Source organism: Cyprinodon variegatus, unplaced genomic scaffold, assembly GCF_000732505.1.
Source record: "Cyprinodon variegatus isolate N-32 unplaced genomic scaffold, C_variegatus-1.0 Scaffold261, whole genome shotgun sequence".
Lineage (NCBI taxonomy): Eukaryota > Metazoa > Chordata > Actinopteri > Cyprinodontiformes > Cyprinodontidae > Cyprinodon > Cyprinodon variegatus.
This window is the reverse complement of record NW_015150714.1, coordinates 918,051-935,922: the sequence shown is the minus strand read 5'-3', so window position 1 is coordinate 935,922 and position 17,872 is coordinate 918,051. Positions and strand designations below refer to the sequence as shown.

At 38.4% G+C, this 17,872-nt stretch overlaps 1 protein-coding gene across 1 annotated transcript in view; it reads right to left on the bottom strand.

Annotated features, from left to right (window-relative positions):
• Positions 1 to 17,872, bottom strand: part of LOC107089716 (procollagen galactosyltransferase 2-like) — a 30,055-nt gene extending 12,183 nt beyond the window's left edge. Inside the window, exons 1-2 of the mRNA XM_015382649.1 lie at positions 17,615 to 17,872; positions 1 to 105 (exon numbers count right to left, since the gene is read on the bottom strand). Coding sequence (XP_015238135.1) covers positions 1 to 105; positions 17,615 to 17,835 — 326 coding nt within the window. The 5' untranslated portion in view covers positions 17,836 to 17,872. The remainder of the gene's footprint in view (positions 106 to 17,614) is intronic.

The window sequence follows — 17,872 nt, the reverse complement described above, 5'->3', positions numbered from 1 at the left end:
TCCTCCATCGGCCTCCACTCCACGTAGTGATAAACACGCTGTGCTCTTTTCAGCCATTCTCTTAACATAGCAGTGGTGTTGTCCACATTGTGGTCTGTTGCTGCCCTGTAAAACATGCAAGGCTTTAAACTTAGACATGAGCTAGGGCATGCTGGGATCAAGGTATGGAGAGCAGGTTTTATAATGTAACAAAATTAAGCTTCAACCAGCAGGCTCAGTGTTGTAAACCACACATGCTGCAGGAGAGTTGATCAGTTCAAAGCAGCTGCAGTGAAAACAAGGCTTTTCTCAGGTTTTTGGGGAACTGATGCAGTTAACTTTGAACAAAAGCTGTCCTAAAGTAACAAAGCACAAACTAACACATATGCACTTACAGTAGCTTCATTTCAAAGATCCCCAACTTGGTTAAAGGTGTTCAATCAAAGAAACAGTGGAGCCACTGTGCTTAAGAGTCAAGTGTATGCAAATTTATTAAAGACAGAAATTAACCGAGAACATCCAATGCACTTTATTTTATTTTTTTCAGGAATAACCAAAATAAACCTCCACCGTTCCCTTCCTCTACCTAAAATTAAAAGGTAATTTAAGGCAAACTGTCAACAGGATATTAGGAAAAATCCCGCGTCTGGCCATGTGAAAACAAACATACATTTGGTGGTTTTGGACTTTTCCACTGCCGGCTGTAATATTCCTAGCTGTGCCGTCTTTAAAATTTGCTGCCATTTTTAGGTTGGACAGATAAACAAACAAACACACTTTACACAGCGAAAAACCAGCCAGGTCTCCACACATTTACAGCCCCACATCGACACATTACACCTGTTCTCTTACTTTGGGAAATAAACACACAGAAAAACTTTTTTTTTACAAACATTGTTCCCCTAAAAATCTCCGATCTTACTCACATGTGGAATTTTGATTATCTTCTGGGAAACAAATAAAAACCTCATCCAAATTAAACATCTGCAGGCCACAAACTACAGGGTCAGCCATTCTAATACTATGTGTCTGTATAAGTATGTACTTGCAAATATGTGGCAGAGCATGTGGATGATCATTTTTGCATCCTGGGAATGTTCTTTTACAGCAGTGTGACCTGTTATTTATGTGCTGCAGGACTACTAGTTTAAAGTTTTCAATAAGCGTGTAAAGCTAAAGTAAAACTGGGAGGATAATGGCACAGGCAGGGAAAAACTGACTTTGATGACTGGTTCCAATATGTTTTTTTGTTGTTGTTTTTTTCTGGTGGGTTTGTTATTATAGGCCAGGTCAAAAGTGAAACACCTGACTGATAATGAGACGATGTGCAAACATGTTTATGTGCAGGTTTCTTCACTGTGCTTCTGTCCTTCCTGCAGACTCCATTTGCTTAATATTAATTCCATTTAATTAATTTCAGTTTATGTATAAGCATAAATTTACAACACATGTCATGTCAAGGCACTTTACAGGGACAGTTTAATTAGATCTTAAAGTCAGATTGGTTCAGTTTTCTATCTAAGGAAAACCAGCTGATTGCACTGACTCAAAAGCAATCCCTATTAATCAAGGGAATATCTTAAGACACAAAGTAAACACAATTAATACAATATCTTGGAACTGAGTGTGTCACAGAGCTTTTTCAAACACCTTCTGCATCTAAGTTCTGTTTCTGACTTCATGAATAGCTTTCTTACTACAGTGTGTCCTTGGCAGGCTTGCTCTGCCTACCTCCAAATCGATTGAGGATTGTTGGAATGGCTGTAACTCTGTGGGCAATCTTAACTTCATCAAAGATGCCAAAAGATGTAAAATGTGTCTTTAACTTTATACCATCATTTATTTGCCTTTTTAACTTAAACGTTAATTAATAAAGCTTCATTTTTCCAGTTGGTGGATTTGCTTCACTGTTTTCAGAGTTCGGTGGATCCTTCCTAGAAGCCGCTCTGGGCACTGAGGGCTCAGTAAACTGTGATTTTCCATTACAGCTATTACATCTCCGGGCACTCTCTTATTTATGGATATGTGAAACTAAATTATGCTTAAAGCTCCTTGCAAAGTTATTCACACCATTTGACATTTTCCCATTTTTTTCATTTGAGAAATATAAGCATCAAAGTATTTTAAGGTATTTTATGCAACAGGCTGAAAGAAAGTAGTGCACAAACGTTAAGTGGGAGGAAAATCAGCCATTTGTTACACAAACTTCGAAAAGTCTAGGAAGTATTTTTATTTAGGAACCTCTGAGTTGCTAAGGAACAACAAAGATAAAACACTGAAAGCTAATAGAATGTTTTATTCTATGTGGAGTTCAAAAATAAATAAATCTAGCCAATAAGGAGGGACTTAATTTTAAACCTTTAAGAGAACGAAGGTCCCACTGGAGATTTTACACATGGCACAATAGTGCAATAAGTTATACAGGCCTGCAGCTGATGACAAGTTTATTAAGGATATTTTTTCAATGCATCTTCTCTCTTGCTTGTCTTTCTTCTTCTGACATAATGAGTTTCTACTTTAAGCCCTTGTTAGTCATGCACCACTTTGGAATAATCTATCATATCAAATCTAAGTAACAGACTTTAATGTTCAATAATTTTCCAAGGACTTTTCTTTCCAGGTTTAACAATTTTATCCCTTTAAAACACTTTCTGACAAAGGCTTGTCCTTTCCGGTTTCATTTTCCCTAAGTTATTATATATCAGAGTCTCTACAGCTGATTTCAAATCCACAGGGGGATTTTGTCCATCTGTTCATAGAAAGGAAACCCACAATGGATGTGCAACCCTCCATGCAAAACAATGAGAATCATTATAATACTGTTTTTCCATATAATAAAAAAAATCCCCAAAAATCTGTTTGTTTGTTTTTTTAAACAAAAATCTGTTGTTTTCTTCTGTTGCAGCTGGCTATCCTACTCTCTTGCCTCATAGTGTTAACACGTTGCTGTTTTTTAAAGCTTACAGTAAGCAACAGCCTCATTATTCTGTTGCCTGCAGCTTTAGGAGTTAGGCTTCCTCTCTTCTCAGAATTTATGAGCACCATCTGGACAACACATGAGAGCAGGGCCCTCACCTACACACCACCGTTTCTTTAATATCACTTCAGAGACTTCCATTTATACGTCCCCTATCTAATCTCCTCAAATTCAATCTTTATGTAAACATGAAGGCAGTCATCTATTAGATATTATCATCTAAAAGATTATACAAGCTGCACACAGTGAATACACAAACATCCTGCTACAAACAGACCAATCAGCCTTCATTTTCAGAGGCTCTCATCTCATGCATCTGTGCAGCCAGTAAAGTACTAACAAAGTGGGACCTTTCAAGCTGTTGTAAAAGGTTCAGCAACAGGAAGCTGATATTGTAGATCACCTGAGGGCTGCAGGATCAGGCTTGTTCCTGCAGCCTCTCAGAATCTCAGTTAAACTGGAATCTTAATTGATGCCACCCAACACATCCCTTTCCTTTTACAAATGAACAACAAAATGCTACTATAATGTAAAATGATTGGGTATTATATTATTGCAGTGGTTACATTTAATCTGATAGAGAGTTAAATATTTAAAGGTAAAAGCTACAACTTTCTCCGTCAAAATGAAAAACTTTTCAATAATAATGCATCCACAGAACATCTAGAGTGGTACAACATAAAATGATTAATTTTACTAAAATAAAGATTCTAATTAATGTTGATGTAAATTAATTATTATATAAATATTTAGTTCTGGCTACTGTCTGGGTCAAAATGAAAGGATTCTGCTTCATTAGGAATGGTAGGTTAAAGTGATGTGAGACGGAGCTCAGGATTGGCCAGATGGTGTGATAGAGCTGAGGAAAAGCTTCTCCTCAGTGTTACATTTCTCAGATTCAAGTCAAAGGAGAAACAAAGCAGCTAAAAGAGGGTAGACTGATGTCTATGGCGATCACCTGAAGGCCACTAAATGAAGACCTTTGGGCCTCCTGCACTTTCAAAATTACCTTGCAAGGAAGATGAATTGTTGGGAGATTTGTGAATTCAAAAACTCCTGAAAAGACATCTTGCAAGAAGCCAATAGGTACATTAGTTTCAAATACAGAAATGCTTAGAACAAATTAGATTCAAGTAAATTCAATTAAGTTTATTTATATAATGCCACACTAGATGCAGTGACGTGTAATACATCAACCAGAAGCAGCAATTCTGAAGCAAAATAAACATGGCTGGGTCTGTGAATATATCTGTAGACTCCCTTATTCAGTTTCTTCTAGCTGGAAAACCATCTGTTTCTTTTTGAAAACAAGCAAAACAATGCGATTTGTGCCTCTGTGGATTGGGCAAGAGTTTAATTTATCAGTAAACTCTGGTAGTTGTGGAACAAATAAGGAAGATGCAGAGGGATCCTTTTGTCATAATTGTGTCTCTTTAAGTCGCTCTCATGGACGACCAAGAGGCTGAAGCTGAGAAGCTTTGCAATACTGCTGTAAAACTTGGCGACAATGACGAAAAAGTCCTGTGAAGTGATCACCTGCTGCTATTTGGGAATCCAGAGTCATGGCTGTCCAACTCTAAATGGAGAGACATGCTGAAGTACACACCACATACAAATGGTAAATCAATATAAAACACATACGTCTGATACATAACATCTTCAACTGCTACTCTGACTGGCTCAAAGCTTGCAATGGGAGGCAGTGCCACTTGGTTCTTTACCCAAGAACCGTAGTTCCCGCAAACAGTCACACTGTTCACAAAACTATGTCCCTCTAGTTTTGCGAACACTTTCCACAGGAGCCTTTCCAGATGGATAGTGTGCAGAATTCAGATTGAACTACATGTATTAATCTAGTTTATGCCAGGTTACTACCTACATACCTAGTTATTAATCCTCCTGCAGCACACTTCATTAATTAGCCACTCCTGCAAAGAGTGTCAGATATTCTCCCCCAAAACACAGACTGGCCCTTTCAGAAAAACACAGGTATGAAAGGAGCTAGCATCGTTTTCAGCACACTGTTGACTCAATAAGCTATCTAATATCATCCCCAATGCAATTAAGGAGTGAGAAAACCCCTCTCAGACTGGACTGCTGAAGCCTTTGCCGCATAATGACCTTGCAGGAGTCTAATGTCTCTGTGCTGTCTTTGTGGTTTGTTCCCTGAGCTGACGTGGCTGTCAAGTTTTTAATGGCCTGAGAGGGCAAGGGAGACAGAGAAGAGGTGTGGAGAGGGTATGTGTGTGTGTTTGGGGGGGTAAAGAGAAAAGAAGGAGAGAGGAGGTGTTAGGTTTTAGGGGCTCTCTTGGCTGAAATTCCTCACAGCTCCGAGGGTCAACACAGCTTCAAAAGCTGTAAAGTTGCACAGATGTGCCATGTTCAGCATTCAGATTCAAAAGTTTAAAAAAAATATGACAATTCTCAGATATTCAGGAAAGCAAATACATATCATAGTATTTAGACCTGAGACTTAGCTTCAAGTAGAGGTGGAAAAAACTGTTTTAGATGATCACCACTTCTTGCTTTGATTGTTCAAATATTTAGATTGATTTGGATGTGCTCAAATGGAAACCGGCATGCCAGCCTGTAAAGAACGGCGTTCCTCGATCTTCACTGAACCATGAGAATGAGTAATTACTCATTTGCAGACTTCAAATCATTTTGCAGGTATTGACTTGTCAGTCTTCAATGTAGCACAATCATTTTGGACCACTGACAGAAGTGATGGCCTCAGCAAAAAAAGAACTTTGAAAATATGCATATCTAAGACTTTTGCTACAAGATAAAAGTTGATGGGGGGAGTCTGAGGTAAAATCCAGAGTTTAAAAATCAAATTATTAATACAGTACTCGATGGACTGGCGACCTGTGCAGGGTGTGGTCCGTCTCTCGCCTGTAGACAGCTGGAGATAGGCAGCAGCACCAGCACTGGATGGATGGATGGATGGATGGATGGATGGATGGATGGATGGATGGATGGATGGATGGATGGATGGATGGATGGATGGATGGATGGATGATGTGATCGAATCAAATGAGCACAGGGTCCCACTGAGACAGCAGTGTGAGGGTCAGACCTGAGAGCACAGCTGCAAATCTATTTATTTAAATGATGTGTAGCTAATTGCTAAACGTATTAAATGAGGCAGACACTTATCTGGAAGTTCAATCCGCATCCAGCTTTATTGTCATTGAACAGGATACAATGAAAGTGGAAGCATCTCAATTTAGCATTCATAGTCAGGGTACAACACTTGACAAACAGTCTGAGATAATATAAGCTAAAAAAAAAGATTTTAGTCCATCTATTGGGCTGGTAGGAGTTTGCGTGTCAGTGTGTGTTTATTGGTGTTTCTATGGTATTTTGTTTACAGCCATAAGGAGAACAAGCTGTTTTCCAGTCTGTTGGTGCTGCCTTCCACTAGCAATGGAGGAGGCAAACTGTAATCTGCTCTATTTGCGTACATTGTAAATAATAGAAATATATGTTAATTTACTGAATACTTTTTAAGTTCTATGCACAATTGTATCTAAATTAGTATCTAATATATATTTTCAAAAACAGCTGTAATATTTTATAAACCTATAGAATTGGTTTGTTTCCACTTCTAGACTGTTCTGGTTATTTTTTTTATTTTACTTTAAACATCAGATCCATGGATCTTCCTTATTCCGCCAGAAGTTATACAGTATGTCAATGGGAACCTCCTGCTGATTAAGGACATTCCTAAACCGTAACATGGTAAGATGAACATAGCGGCTATACGAGGGAGTGGAGCACTGAATCTTCTTTCAACACTCCACCAGTCTTTCCTTTATACCTATTGAAATTTTAAATCAACAGAATGTCAAAGAAATATATAATAATTACTGTATTCACTCTCCAAGCAATCAGTAATTGCTTCTAACAATTCAAGAGTAAATTACTCCCAAAAGTCTTCTACAAACTTGATTAACCTGAGGTAGCTGTAAAGTTAAATATATATTTGGGTATCTAAGTTCTTTCTCTGAATCTGTTTACTCTGTTTCTTGTCTGGGAAATATTACCTTGACTATGTTAGGAGAGCTAAAGTTGGAGCCGATGTATGAGAATTTGATGTATGAGGACTCAATGGAAAACAGGGAGAAAATCCAAACAAAACTATAACAAATATAAAATTGAATCCATGCGTAGTAATCTAAACCAGAGATGTAAATGGAACACCATGAGCAGTCATAGGCATATTTTGGACAAAACCCTGTAAATAGCCTATTCAGTGCCAGTGCTGAGATCAGACAATGCTGGCAGATACCTGAAAATATAATAATTTCCAAATGTAATAATGAACTATTGAGATAATCTGTTCCTTACAACTCGGTCCCCTAAACATTGGGTCACTTTAATAGCAATAAAAAACCCACTTCTTTCCCTCTTATGCAGTTCAATAACATCTAAATTTGACTCCTATTTAACACCTTCTTTGCACTCTGCAGTCTATGGGCCTAATCTTCAGAGGGTCTGTCGTCTTAAACCAGGTGCAGGCATGTTTGGACATGCAGGCAGAGCAGATCTTTACAAAAGGCAAAAAGTGATTTGCGTTTACAAGTTCGCAGACAGTGAGTGGAAAGGCTTTTTTGAGTTTGTGCCTTCATCAATATGCCGACTTTAATGATCATAACTGAACAAATTCAGGGGTGGAGAATTTGCAAATTAGAAACTCAGCTGCGGCTGCAACTGTTGCATCTTTTTTAGTACTTCCAAAAGTCAGTTGCAAGCACAAATATCTGTAGGACATGCAATCTGCTTATTGTCATAGGATGGAACCAAACTGGTTTGTACATCTTAACATTTGTAAAGCAATCTCCATGATAGATAGATCTGCAACACACAGACTATTTGCATGTACTAAAACTAAATTGCATGTGCAGTTTAGCACCCCTTATTTGGAATCTTTGAAGTGTTCCTGCTGCTGATAAAACGATGCAGAAGGAGGTATAAGCAACAAAGATCTTTTCCTTCAACAGCAAATTAACTGTTGTCACCTTCATTGGCTTCAAACATATTTTTAAAGTTTTCTTATGAATTTGCAAATACAGATGTCAATGTTCCCTATGTGGATCTTTGGTAGACCAATAGATTTTAGCTCATAAAGGTTAAACTATTAAGTTGCTTCTTTTGAGGTCAAGTAAATTAACTTCAGCTGTTTGTAATCAGGTGTCAGTTTAATCAATCGGTTCTGTAAATGCTTCTGAGCTTTGCTAGGAAACAAATGATGAATAAAAAGCATTATGTTGGGATTATGATTAGAAACCGGGTGGAGTTAGACAGGTGAATGGAATGAGTAATTAAGCCAGCCATCACCACCAAGATCATGACACTAACATGAACTGCACTTTATATAAATCCATCACACTACCTCACCATATGCATATTTTAAAACTTCTCCTAGAGATGTTTTTTAGACACTATAAGTGTTCAACTTTTTCCTCTGAAATGCCTTACATTTTTTAAAAATCTTTAATCTAAAAAAATTATACAATTTATCTCTAGATGTATAAACTACAAACTGGCTATTTAGGTTGCCTTTGGATCAATATCTTTCCTCTCTGTGGACTTTCTGTTATTGTTTTGATCAAATATGAATGAATTTGCCTTAATGTGGATAGTGGTGCTCCATTTGCAGCTTTAGCAAATTCACAAGGTCTTTAAGCTTTAAGGTGTCTCTTTCTCCAAAAGTATGGTAGTTGGTTATTCCAAAGATGTTTTCAGTAGTTTAAACAGATGAACATAGCACAACTCCAGCCATCTGCAAAAATGTACCCCATGATGACCCAGATTTGCTGAGGTGCACTGTTCTCTTTCAGATATCTTCCCTGATTTCTTTCAATATTTCCATAACGTCACAATTGGAAGCAATGTGCCTGAGATGTTGCCTTCGAACAGAGTCCACAGGTGTCCCTCAAATAACTTTGTTCAGTTTGGGATTCTGCATTTTTACAGAAGCTGTGGAACCCTTTTTTTATTTTGCCAAACAAACCTGTGTTCTGAGGATCTTATACAAACAGTTAAAGTTAGTCACTGCTTTCAAACCTGAATCTGTTCTTCTTTTCAGGCCAAACATCAATGGAGCTCAGCTGTTCAGAGAGCATAACTTACCCAAACAGACAGACTTTCATCCAGCGTTCAAATACAATTTATGATAGTCCACTTAATCCCCACATTTCAAGTGCACGTGTCAAAACGGCTTTAAAATAGTTTGATGACATCATAACATGTGGAGGTAAATGTCTCTAAGCTACTTTATGAGAAACATCATTACATTTAACTTCTCCCTATGCATGACAGGAGCTGTAGTATATGACATGTCAGAGCTAAAGTATTTAGACAACTGTGGAACAATTTTACCGTCAGCTATCATTTCAGAAACTGAAATAAATCTTATTTTTATAGAAAGTAAATGCTTTAGATCAGCATATTTCAGTTTTTTTTATATCTAGATCACATTGAACAATAATTTACAAGAACCAAGTGTTTGACTTAAAGACTATAATAAATCATACCAGATATACCAAACCTCATTGTTTATGACCTCTGAGTTGGTGAAAAATATATGATTTTCTAATAACTATGTGAACAGACAACATGATGGTATAAAAGTAAGAATGCAGGTCCTGAGAGGAAAGCCCAAGTATGTCAGTTTAATTTCCACTTTGAGTCAAACTCTGACAAGTCCAGAAATCCTCTCAGTCCCAGGATTAGCAACTGGAAAGTCATTCCACTTCAATATGAACAGAGCCGGCAGGCAATCAGAAGCAGGCAGCAAGTAACAAGTGAAGCGAGGATCAAATTAACTACGCATGGTTTAAAACATTAGGACGTTTTGTCAGGATTGGGAGAAAACACGGAAAGCCAAAACACAAAGTTTTCCATTTAAGGAGTTCTTTATGACCCCCTTCAAGCTAAGGAAGCTAAACTGAAGACGATCAAACCCAGATATCGAGTATTTGATGGTGTTATCTTGCTGGACTCTTTTTCTAATTCAGCCTTTGATTCCACAAACACATGTCAATGAGAAAGAAAGGTCCCAAACTGCTATGTTACTGGTAGTTTCTAACACTGCTGACTATTCTCTCTCCATAAACCTTCCCCCCTTCCTCTCCTAATACCTTGCATTTTTCACTTTACTAACACAGGCATGAGAGGTTTTCTCCTTCCTCTGTTACTACTTAATGAGCTCTGTGCCCACTTCAAGGCAAGAAATGTAAGGAAAAATTGGGTCATGATTTACTGACAAACAAATGACAGCAGAGGTGGGATCATAGATTAGATCTAACCTCATTAAAGTGTTTCTGTTTGTTTGTTTTACCAACTCACAGATCAGCTACAGGCTTTCTGCACTTTTTGGGAATATGACTGTTAGTCTCACTGCATGCATAAAATGCTCAGTTGAGACATTTGGTGGTGAGGAAGTGGGGACAAGTTTGTGCGGAGGGACATGAGGGCAAAAAACAGCGGGGATCCAAGTGGAAAAAGGGTCCCAGTGCTCTTGCGCACCTCGCTCTTCTAGCTGGTCCAACTTCACGAATTGTTTTCCGCAACTCAAACAAAACAAGCCGGCAAGCGGATGTAGATTTGACCAATCAGAGGCCTTCTGTCTGCGGCACTGTCTGCTGTCACCTACAATTTGGGAGAGGTGCAGCAGATTGTCTGCAGAGGGGGCAGGGACGTCTTTGCGTTCACTGCGACACCTTCGCAGATGACCTAGGCCCCGTCCACACGAAGAAGAACCCTGGCCTAAACGAAGCCGGCGTTTCGGGGGTCTGTAAACAATCTTTTTTTTATTCAGCCTTCAGAGTGGGAAGATTTCGAAACGCCGTTTTCGCGTTTCCATCTTTACGCTCTAACCGCATATTTTTTTTTACACGCATTTGCATAGCGTCGCCTCTAAACACGCATGCGCGACCAGTATCACAACAACAATGGCGCCGTTGCTGCTAATGCTACTCACCCTGCTGTCGGGCTTACAACAGAATCTTCTTCTTCTGGAATATCTCCAGGAAGAACAGAGCAATATCGACGACATAGTTCAGCACCCGAATTTGACTGAACCACGAAAATGGACCCGCAGGGCAACCATGTATAAATATTAGTTCGCATGCCCAACATTTCGTCGCTTATTTTTGCTTTGGCACCACAGCGCCACTTACAGGCCTGGCATACATTTTGCAGCGTTTTCATGCATTCGTGTGGACGCTCACATTTATTTTACGTCTCCGTCTTTACGGCAAACGTTTTGGAAAATATCAGCGTTTCGTGTTCATTTTGACTTCGTGTGGACGGGGCCCTAGTTTCGAAGTATAAATGAGCCTTTAGGCTGCAGTCACACTGTAGGTCATCTTTGGCTGCAGTCACACTGCATGTCATCTATAGGCTGCAGTCACACTACAGGTCATATATAGGCAGCAATCACACTGCATGTCATCTTAGGCTGAGTCACACTGCCAGTTTCTCGAGTAGGCTCCCCCTTGCGCTTTGGTGGGAAACTGCTGTGCGTCCCTAGATTTTCTAGACCGACGTTGCAGAAGTGTACCAGCAAAATTGGTTCGTGACCAGACGCAAGTGATGTTTGATGTGTGCAGTTGCAGAAGTATAATCCGCCCTTTAGGCTGCAGTCACACTGCAGGTCACCTTAGGCTGCAGTCATCTTGGGCTGCTGTCACACTGCAGGTCATCTATAGGCTGCAGTGGCACTGCAGTTTATCTGGCATTTTGCTGAAATTCTGCTAACTTGAATGTGTTGAGTAAGTGTAACATATTCTTGTTTTTCAAGTGCATTTAATACACATAAGTGGATTAATCTGAATTATTTGTGCATTCATTAATTTGGTGTCATTATACTAACTAAAATGCTTGAGATTTTATTATTAACAACTTTAAATATCAACTATTTAACTAAACTAAAATCTAAATAGTCAGGCATTAGTTTGAAAAAAAGAGAACAAAGATGTTTAGATAACTTTCATTTTTCCTGTAATGAACTTTTTTTGATTTTGAAGTAACTGATTTCCTCAAAATATTTGAGAACTCTTCATTTATTCGGGTTTACAGTGTTCATATGCGACCACCATCAGATGAACCTGAATGGTTTGAGACCAGCATGCGCAAAAGGAAAATATAAACAACACACAGCAGTCACTCTGTATAAAATTGATGATAGTTGTGGCTGTCACTAGAGGGGTATTAAAAGAAGACAAGCTGTAATAGTGGATCCTGTTGTCTTCATGTTATTAAACTCTTGAGTGATGGGTGACAATATTTGGACCTCGTTGTTAACATAGAGGGAACTTAAGAAAATGAGCACAACTGTAACAACCATTTCCAGAGCAATCAGTGACTGTGCTGCACAGACGTCTCTGTGGATGTGTAGAGGGAGCCCTGACTATGAGAAAAAACTCAGATAAAACACAGCATGGCTGTTCAAAAGCTTGGAAAAATATCCCATTTAGTATCACAAAGTGACTCAAATAAAAAAAATGTTTTCAAAGATAAAAAAATTTTTTAAAGATTGGAATTGGGTCACTCAGGCCATCATCAGAATCCAGCCTGATTCCAGTAAGATTCCCAGCCCAGTTGTAACCCAGATGCACAGAGAGCAGGGCACTCTTTATAGAGGTAATAACAGATGTCTGCATCTGTCTTATCATCATAAGTTGTTGAATAATAGGAACCGCATCATAACAACATGAAGAAAGGTGGGAAAAAATAGAGCAGAGCTATTTACAATGTGAGCACTGTACTAGAGAGGGGTCTGTATGAATGAGTAGTCAGAGCCTGGACGATAATGTGAGAAAACAAGACGACCATTCTGATACTTAAAGAAATACATCAGATATATATAAGTAATAGTACCACACATATATTAGTAGCAAAATCCAGATTTTCTTGGGAGGTGAAAAGGTTGAAATTGACCCACCCTGACTGCCAGAAAAAAAAAAACAATATGGATCTAGGTCACATTTGCCTGTGTTGTGAACAGAGCATGTCTCAAGCCTCTTGCTGCTTACTTTAAGATTCTAACTTTGATTAGTTATAAGGGAATAAAATATCTCCATCTCTTTATTGGCTGATGATTAAAGGATCCATTCCAGTTATTAAATCTGCTTTAGGCAGTCATTTCATAGTAACCCTAAAAATATATCATGTTAACTAGGGATCAATTTATAAGCCTCATCATATTTCTCTTTACTTTTTGATTTTAAAATTAATTGAGTCCAAAAGAGTTGCCACCCAAATGTCGTGCATAACATTGAAACATTTACATGCCAATCCATTCGTATAGATACCCAAACATTGTTTTCTTGCTTACTCATTTGGAAAATCCTCTTTATATCCTATCATTTTATTGTACCTGTTCTATTTTAACTCATTGTGCTTGATTTATCTTAATTCTTCCAGCAAAGTGTTTTTTTTTTTAAATAAGTGTATTTTATAGTTAATTTGATTCAATTGGTAAGAAAAGTGCTTTATAAATAAATCAAATTTGATAGCTAATACATAAATGAATAAGTAAAGTGATATTAACCCCAGGTTTATTAATACACCAGTTATTCCTCGCTTTCAAAAAGGTCTAATTAATTATGTATCGATATATAGGAAAATCAGCTGAGCTTAATTTCTTCTGGCTATAAAATTTGTTAAACCATCCATGAACATTAATGGTGGAAACTCACAGAGAGCCTTCAAGTAGAAGCACATTGGCCTTATTATTTTTTATATTTAAGGTTTACTCCTCCCATTTGCCCGTTTCATTATTAAACTGTACAAGGTGATACAGTCCAAACACACAAAATATGATAATATATTCAATATGCCACTACCAGATAGCTAAAAAGTTCTAGGTTTCTTCACTCCTGTTTTATCAATTTTTTTTTTTTATCAGTTTTAGCACACTAGTTAAGATTAATTCACCTGTTCCCTCTTAAAGACAACACATAAGTAAAGTGATCCTAACCTTTAATGTTCTTATTTAGGCCCTTTGGTTCTGTCAAATAAAGACTGAAATGCTAATCTGGTTGTTTAAAAGACTTGATTCCCTATTTGTATTTGTTTTTTAAATAACCCCTTTAGAATATCATGCCTTAGGGGGGAATTTATTTGGTGGTTTGGCTCAGGCATTAAAGTGGAAATGATGATGAAAACAAACGAAGAGAGGACTGCTGGCGTTATTTCTTCTAAAACATGTGATTTCCTTAACCAACATAACCACAAAACAGCAATAAAGATTGTTCAAAGTAAAACACTTATAATGTTACTGCATTATATTTTCTTTTATATATGATTGCAGTTTTATAATGACAGCTTTTCTGTTTTACATTACCAGAACCCAAGCAGCAATTTGTATGACAGTGCTTGAACATTAGTATTTAGTCATTAGTTGACATTTATTGGCCTTTTGGTTAGAGTTCTATTGCACACAGTTTCCCTTAAGACAACCCTTGTATAGATATTGTCAAATTATCGCACTACAACTTACCGTACTAGAATATTTCTATCAGTAATACTATGAAGAAGTTGAGAAACAAAGAAAAACATCCATCTTATTTGCGTCTAAATTTCCACTTACGGCTCTTATTAATGTGAGCACTGCAGCACAGATGCAGGAAGTTTTAAAAGCTGTGCTTCAAAATGTCACATAACCCTTTCCCTTACTGTAGGCTACTGTTTTGACACCACTGGTGTATTGATCAAAACAAGAATTGTGAAAAGTTTATTTTTATAATATATTGTGACACTTTGATCTACATTATCTTTGCATATCAAAGACTGAAAACATAAATAAATTCAAGCCTATTCTGTGTCTGGAATGTAATTATGTGCATGTATTCAGTACAAAAAATGCCTCTCATAACTGATGGGGCCCCTTTTTGTTGGTTAATCCGCTCACATATCCATGTAAGCTTCAGGATTTTTTACGCTTTACTGCAGAGTGCCGGTTCCCTCTCTGAGTCTGCAGTCTTTCCAGTGTCGGATTTTTCATGAGGTTGAACTGATCCCTTGTCAACAAGATCAGGTAGAAAAGGTGGAACAAAAACCAATAAAAAAAAATAATAATACTTCTACCAGCCAAAACTCAGTAAGTGGCATAAGCAAGATCGATATTATGTAGAATTTAAACTGAACTACATGTATCGATCTAGAAAGCCTCATGCAGAAAGTGTTCGCAAAAGGGAGGGACATTCAGTAGAATTCTTCGAGCTGATTAGTTACCTGCTACCATTTTTAGCCAATCACAGAAGCCATGCAGCTTGATTTGTTTCCCAACTAGCAGAGCTATCTGATAAATCAGAATCTTACCAAATCCAGTTGGGGGGAACGAGCAAACATCTTTCCCATCCCCAAAGGCAAAAATTGCGTCTATTTAGTTTTTTTTTCAAAAAGAAATTGTAGGTATTCCAGCTAAAACCCAAAGAGCCATTTTTGACTTGCTTCAGCCTTCCGCCTCTGGTTGACAAATTGACGTTACACACATCAATGCATTTAATTAGTCTGAAACCTTTCTGTATCTAGGCTATGCATCTGCTAATTTCTAGTAGCATAGACATACATATAAGTGTAGACCCCACAAATCGATGCAGTGCAGAAATTACAGGCGCCATCTTGGGGAGGTCAACCTGCTACCCTAACTTACTGTAGTAAAAAAATTATAAAATGTATGAGTGGCTGTGCTTTGCAACATACACACATCCTATCAGAATATTCTATTCTCTGAACTTCACTAAGAATACTTAAATGCACTGAACCATTTGGGGTTTTTTTTTCAGCAAAACACAAAAAACAAAAAAGAACTTCAAAATTACTTCAATATTCAGTGAATTAAAGTTGATTAAAATTGATCCTCTGCCTGCTGAACACATTACACCGAGTGGAGCTGTCGACTGCCCCAAGATGGCGCCACCAAATAACGTCAGCGCCTATAGGCGAAAGCAGTCGATGAGGGGTCTCTTATATGTATGTCTATGTCTGGTAAGATGTATTTTAGGAATATTGTGAGTCACAGATCTGGTGATAATTCATCTTAATTGCAAGGTAACAGAACTAGTCCCTCACAGTGGTATTCATACTGCTTTAATCTTCACAAATACCAAATTGCAAGTTAGAAAAAAGAAGTATGGGTTTGAAATATTTTTAGGAAGATAGCCCATGTGAGTCAATACTTTGCAGGACCAAATTTGTCTTGATTGATCCAGCTTTAGGAAGCTTTAGGCCCCCTGTGCACATAACAACCATCCATTAAAAACCTGATTGTTTTGGTGGCCATTTGTGCACTGGAAACACTAATAATAGGGTAATTTCCCAATCATGGCAGTTCTTTAAAGCACTTAGGAAATGAATACCCAATCAGACTGATTAAAAAGGCAACACCACTAAAGCTTTCAGAACGGAAAGTAATCAGACATGTTTATGGACAGACATAGAAGTTCAGCTTCAGATGACTTTGAGATATAAAAGCACCAGTGTAGTTATGCTGTTAGAAATGCAGTAATATGTGCTGATTGCAGTCATACTAAGGATTGGCCAAGGCCTTCCCTTACAGGTAGATTCAGTCTTTTTCTTTGTTATCAACAACAGAAACCAGAATACTTTTAAACCATTCCACTCTGGATCTCATTTTGCTGCTTAGGTGTAAAATAACAATAGGCCCACACTATAATGCTGCCAAAACTATGTCTCAAAGCAAAGAAGGACTCCCAGGTTAATCTGATGTTGTTCTCATTTAACGATGTTTGTTGTGTTCCTTTATGGCCTGAGGCAAACTCCTAATTGGACCTTTTATGACTTTTGCTTAACAAAGCCTTTCCTGGGGCTGTTGGTTCCACTTTGAATTTATTAAGTGTTCTAACATTTGTAAAATAACTAATAAATAAAAAGGCAATCCTTTTCTTTTCACTACATGTAAATGCATCAAGTTGTTTTGGTTATTTGCATAGAACTTAAATAGAAAATAACAGTGAATGTGCTTTTTAAAAAGTAGAAAAACAATAAATAACACTTTTGCATTGCATCACTTAAAGGTCGAGTTGGGTCCCAAATCATCCTAAAATCATTGTCAAATCTTTTTTTTTTTTTTATCTACACAGGTGAGGCTTGAAATGTATCTGATTCCTAACCAAGCATAGCCACCATCTAGGCCACAGGGGCTCACACATATTTCCCACATGCCTTTCCTCTCACTCACACACCCTCCTCCCCTGCTGCTGTCAGACCAACTCAAAGTCCTCTTTCATCCCTTCACCTGCAGGCACCCTCTTTGTCTGCTTGATCTTCCCCTAAGAGCCAGTTTACAGGACCCTACCTGTGGTGAGGACCCTCTGTTAAAAAAAAAAAGAGCCAGGTTTATGCTGAATCAGGCGGATGGTGCAGTGATTAAGGGTTAAGTCTAACCCTAACATGCCACAAAGGCTCTTTCATCTTCTTCCACACTGTGCAATTTAGGAGTCAACAGACACGTGAGGGAAGGATCATAAAAAAACCAACCACAGGTCTGTTGGTGAAGTTTACGCACGGTTTGTTATTGGACCACCGTGCAGATCACGACTGAACAAAACATTGTTGCACAACAACTATGTCTAAAAAGTGAGTCTCAGCATGTCAGCTCCACCAGATCGGCTCTCTCACCAGATAGCTATGCGCTCCTTCGGGTACTCCAGCCTCTCGATGCAGCCCAGGTGGTGCGGCAGGCTGTGCGCTGCGTTCCGCGCCAGGATGGCGATCATAACCTTCGGCGGCAGAACAGGGGACTCCGGCTTCACCCGCTCCTGCACCAGCGTCACCAGTTCGGACAGGACGCCGGCCACCAGAGCAGCCAGTAGGACCCACAGCTCAGCGACTGCCCGCATGTTTCCTCCCGGATGAGTGTTCCCAACTGAAGCCGGA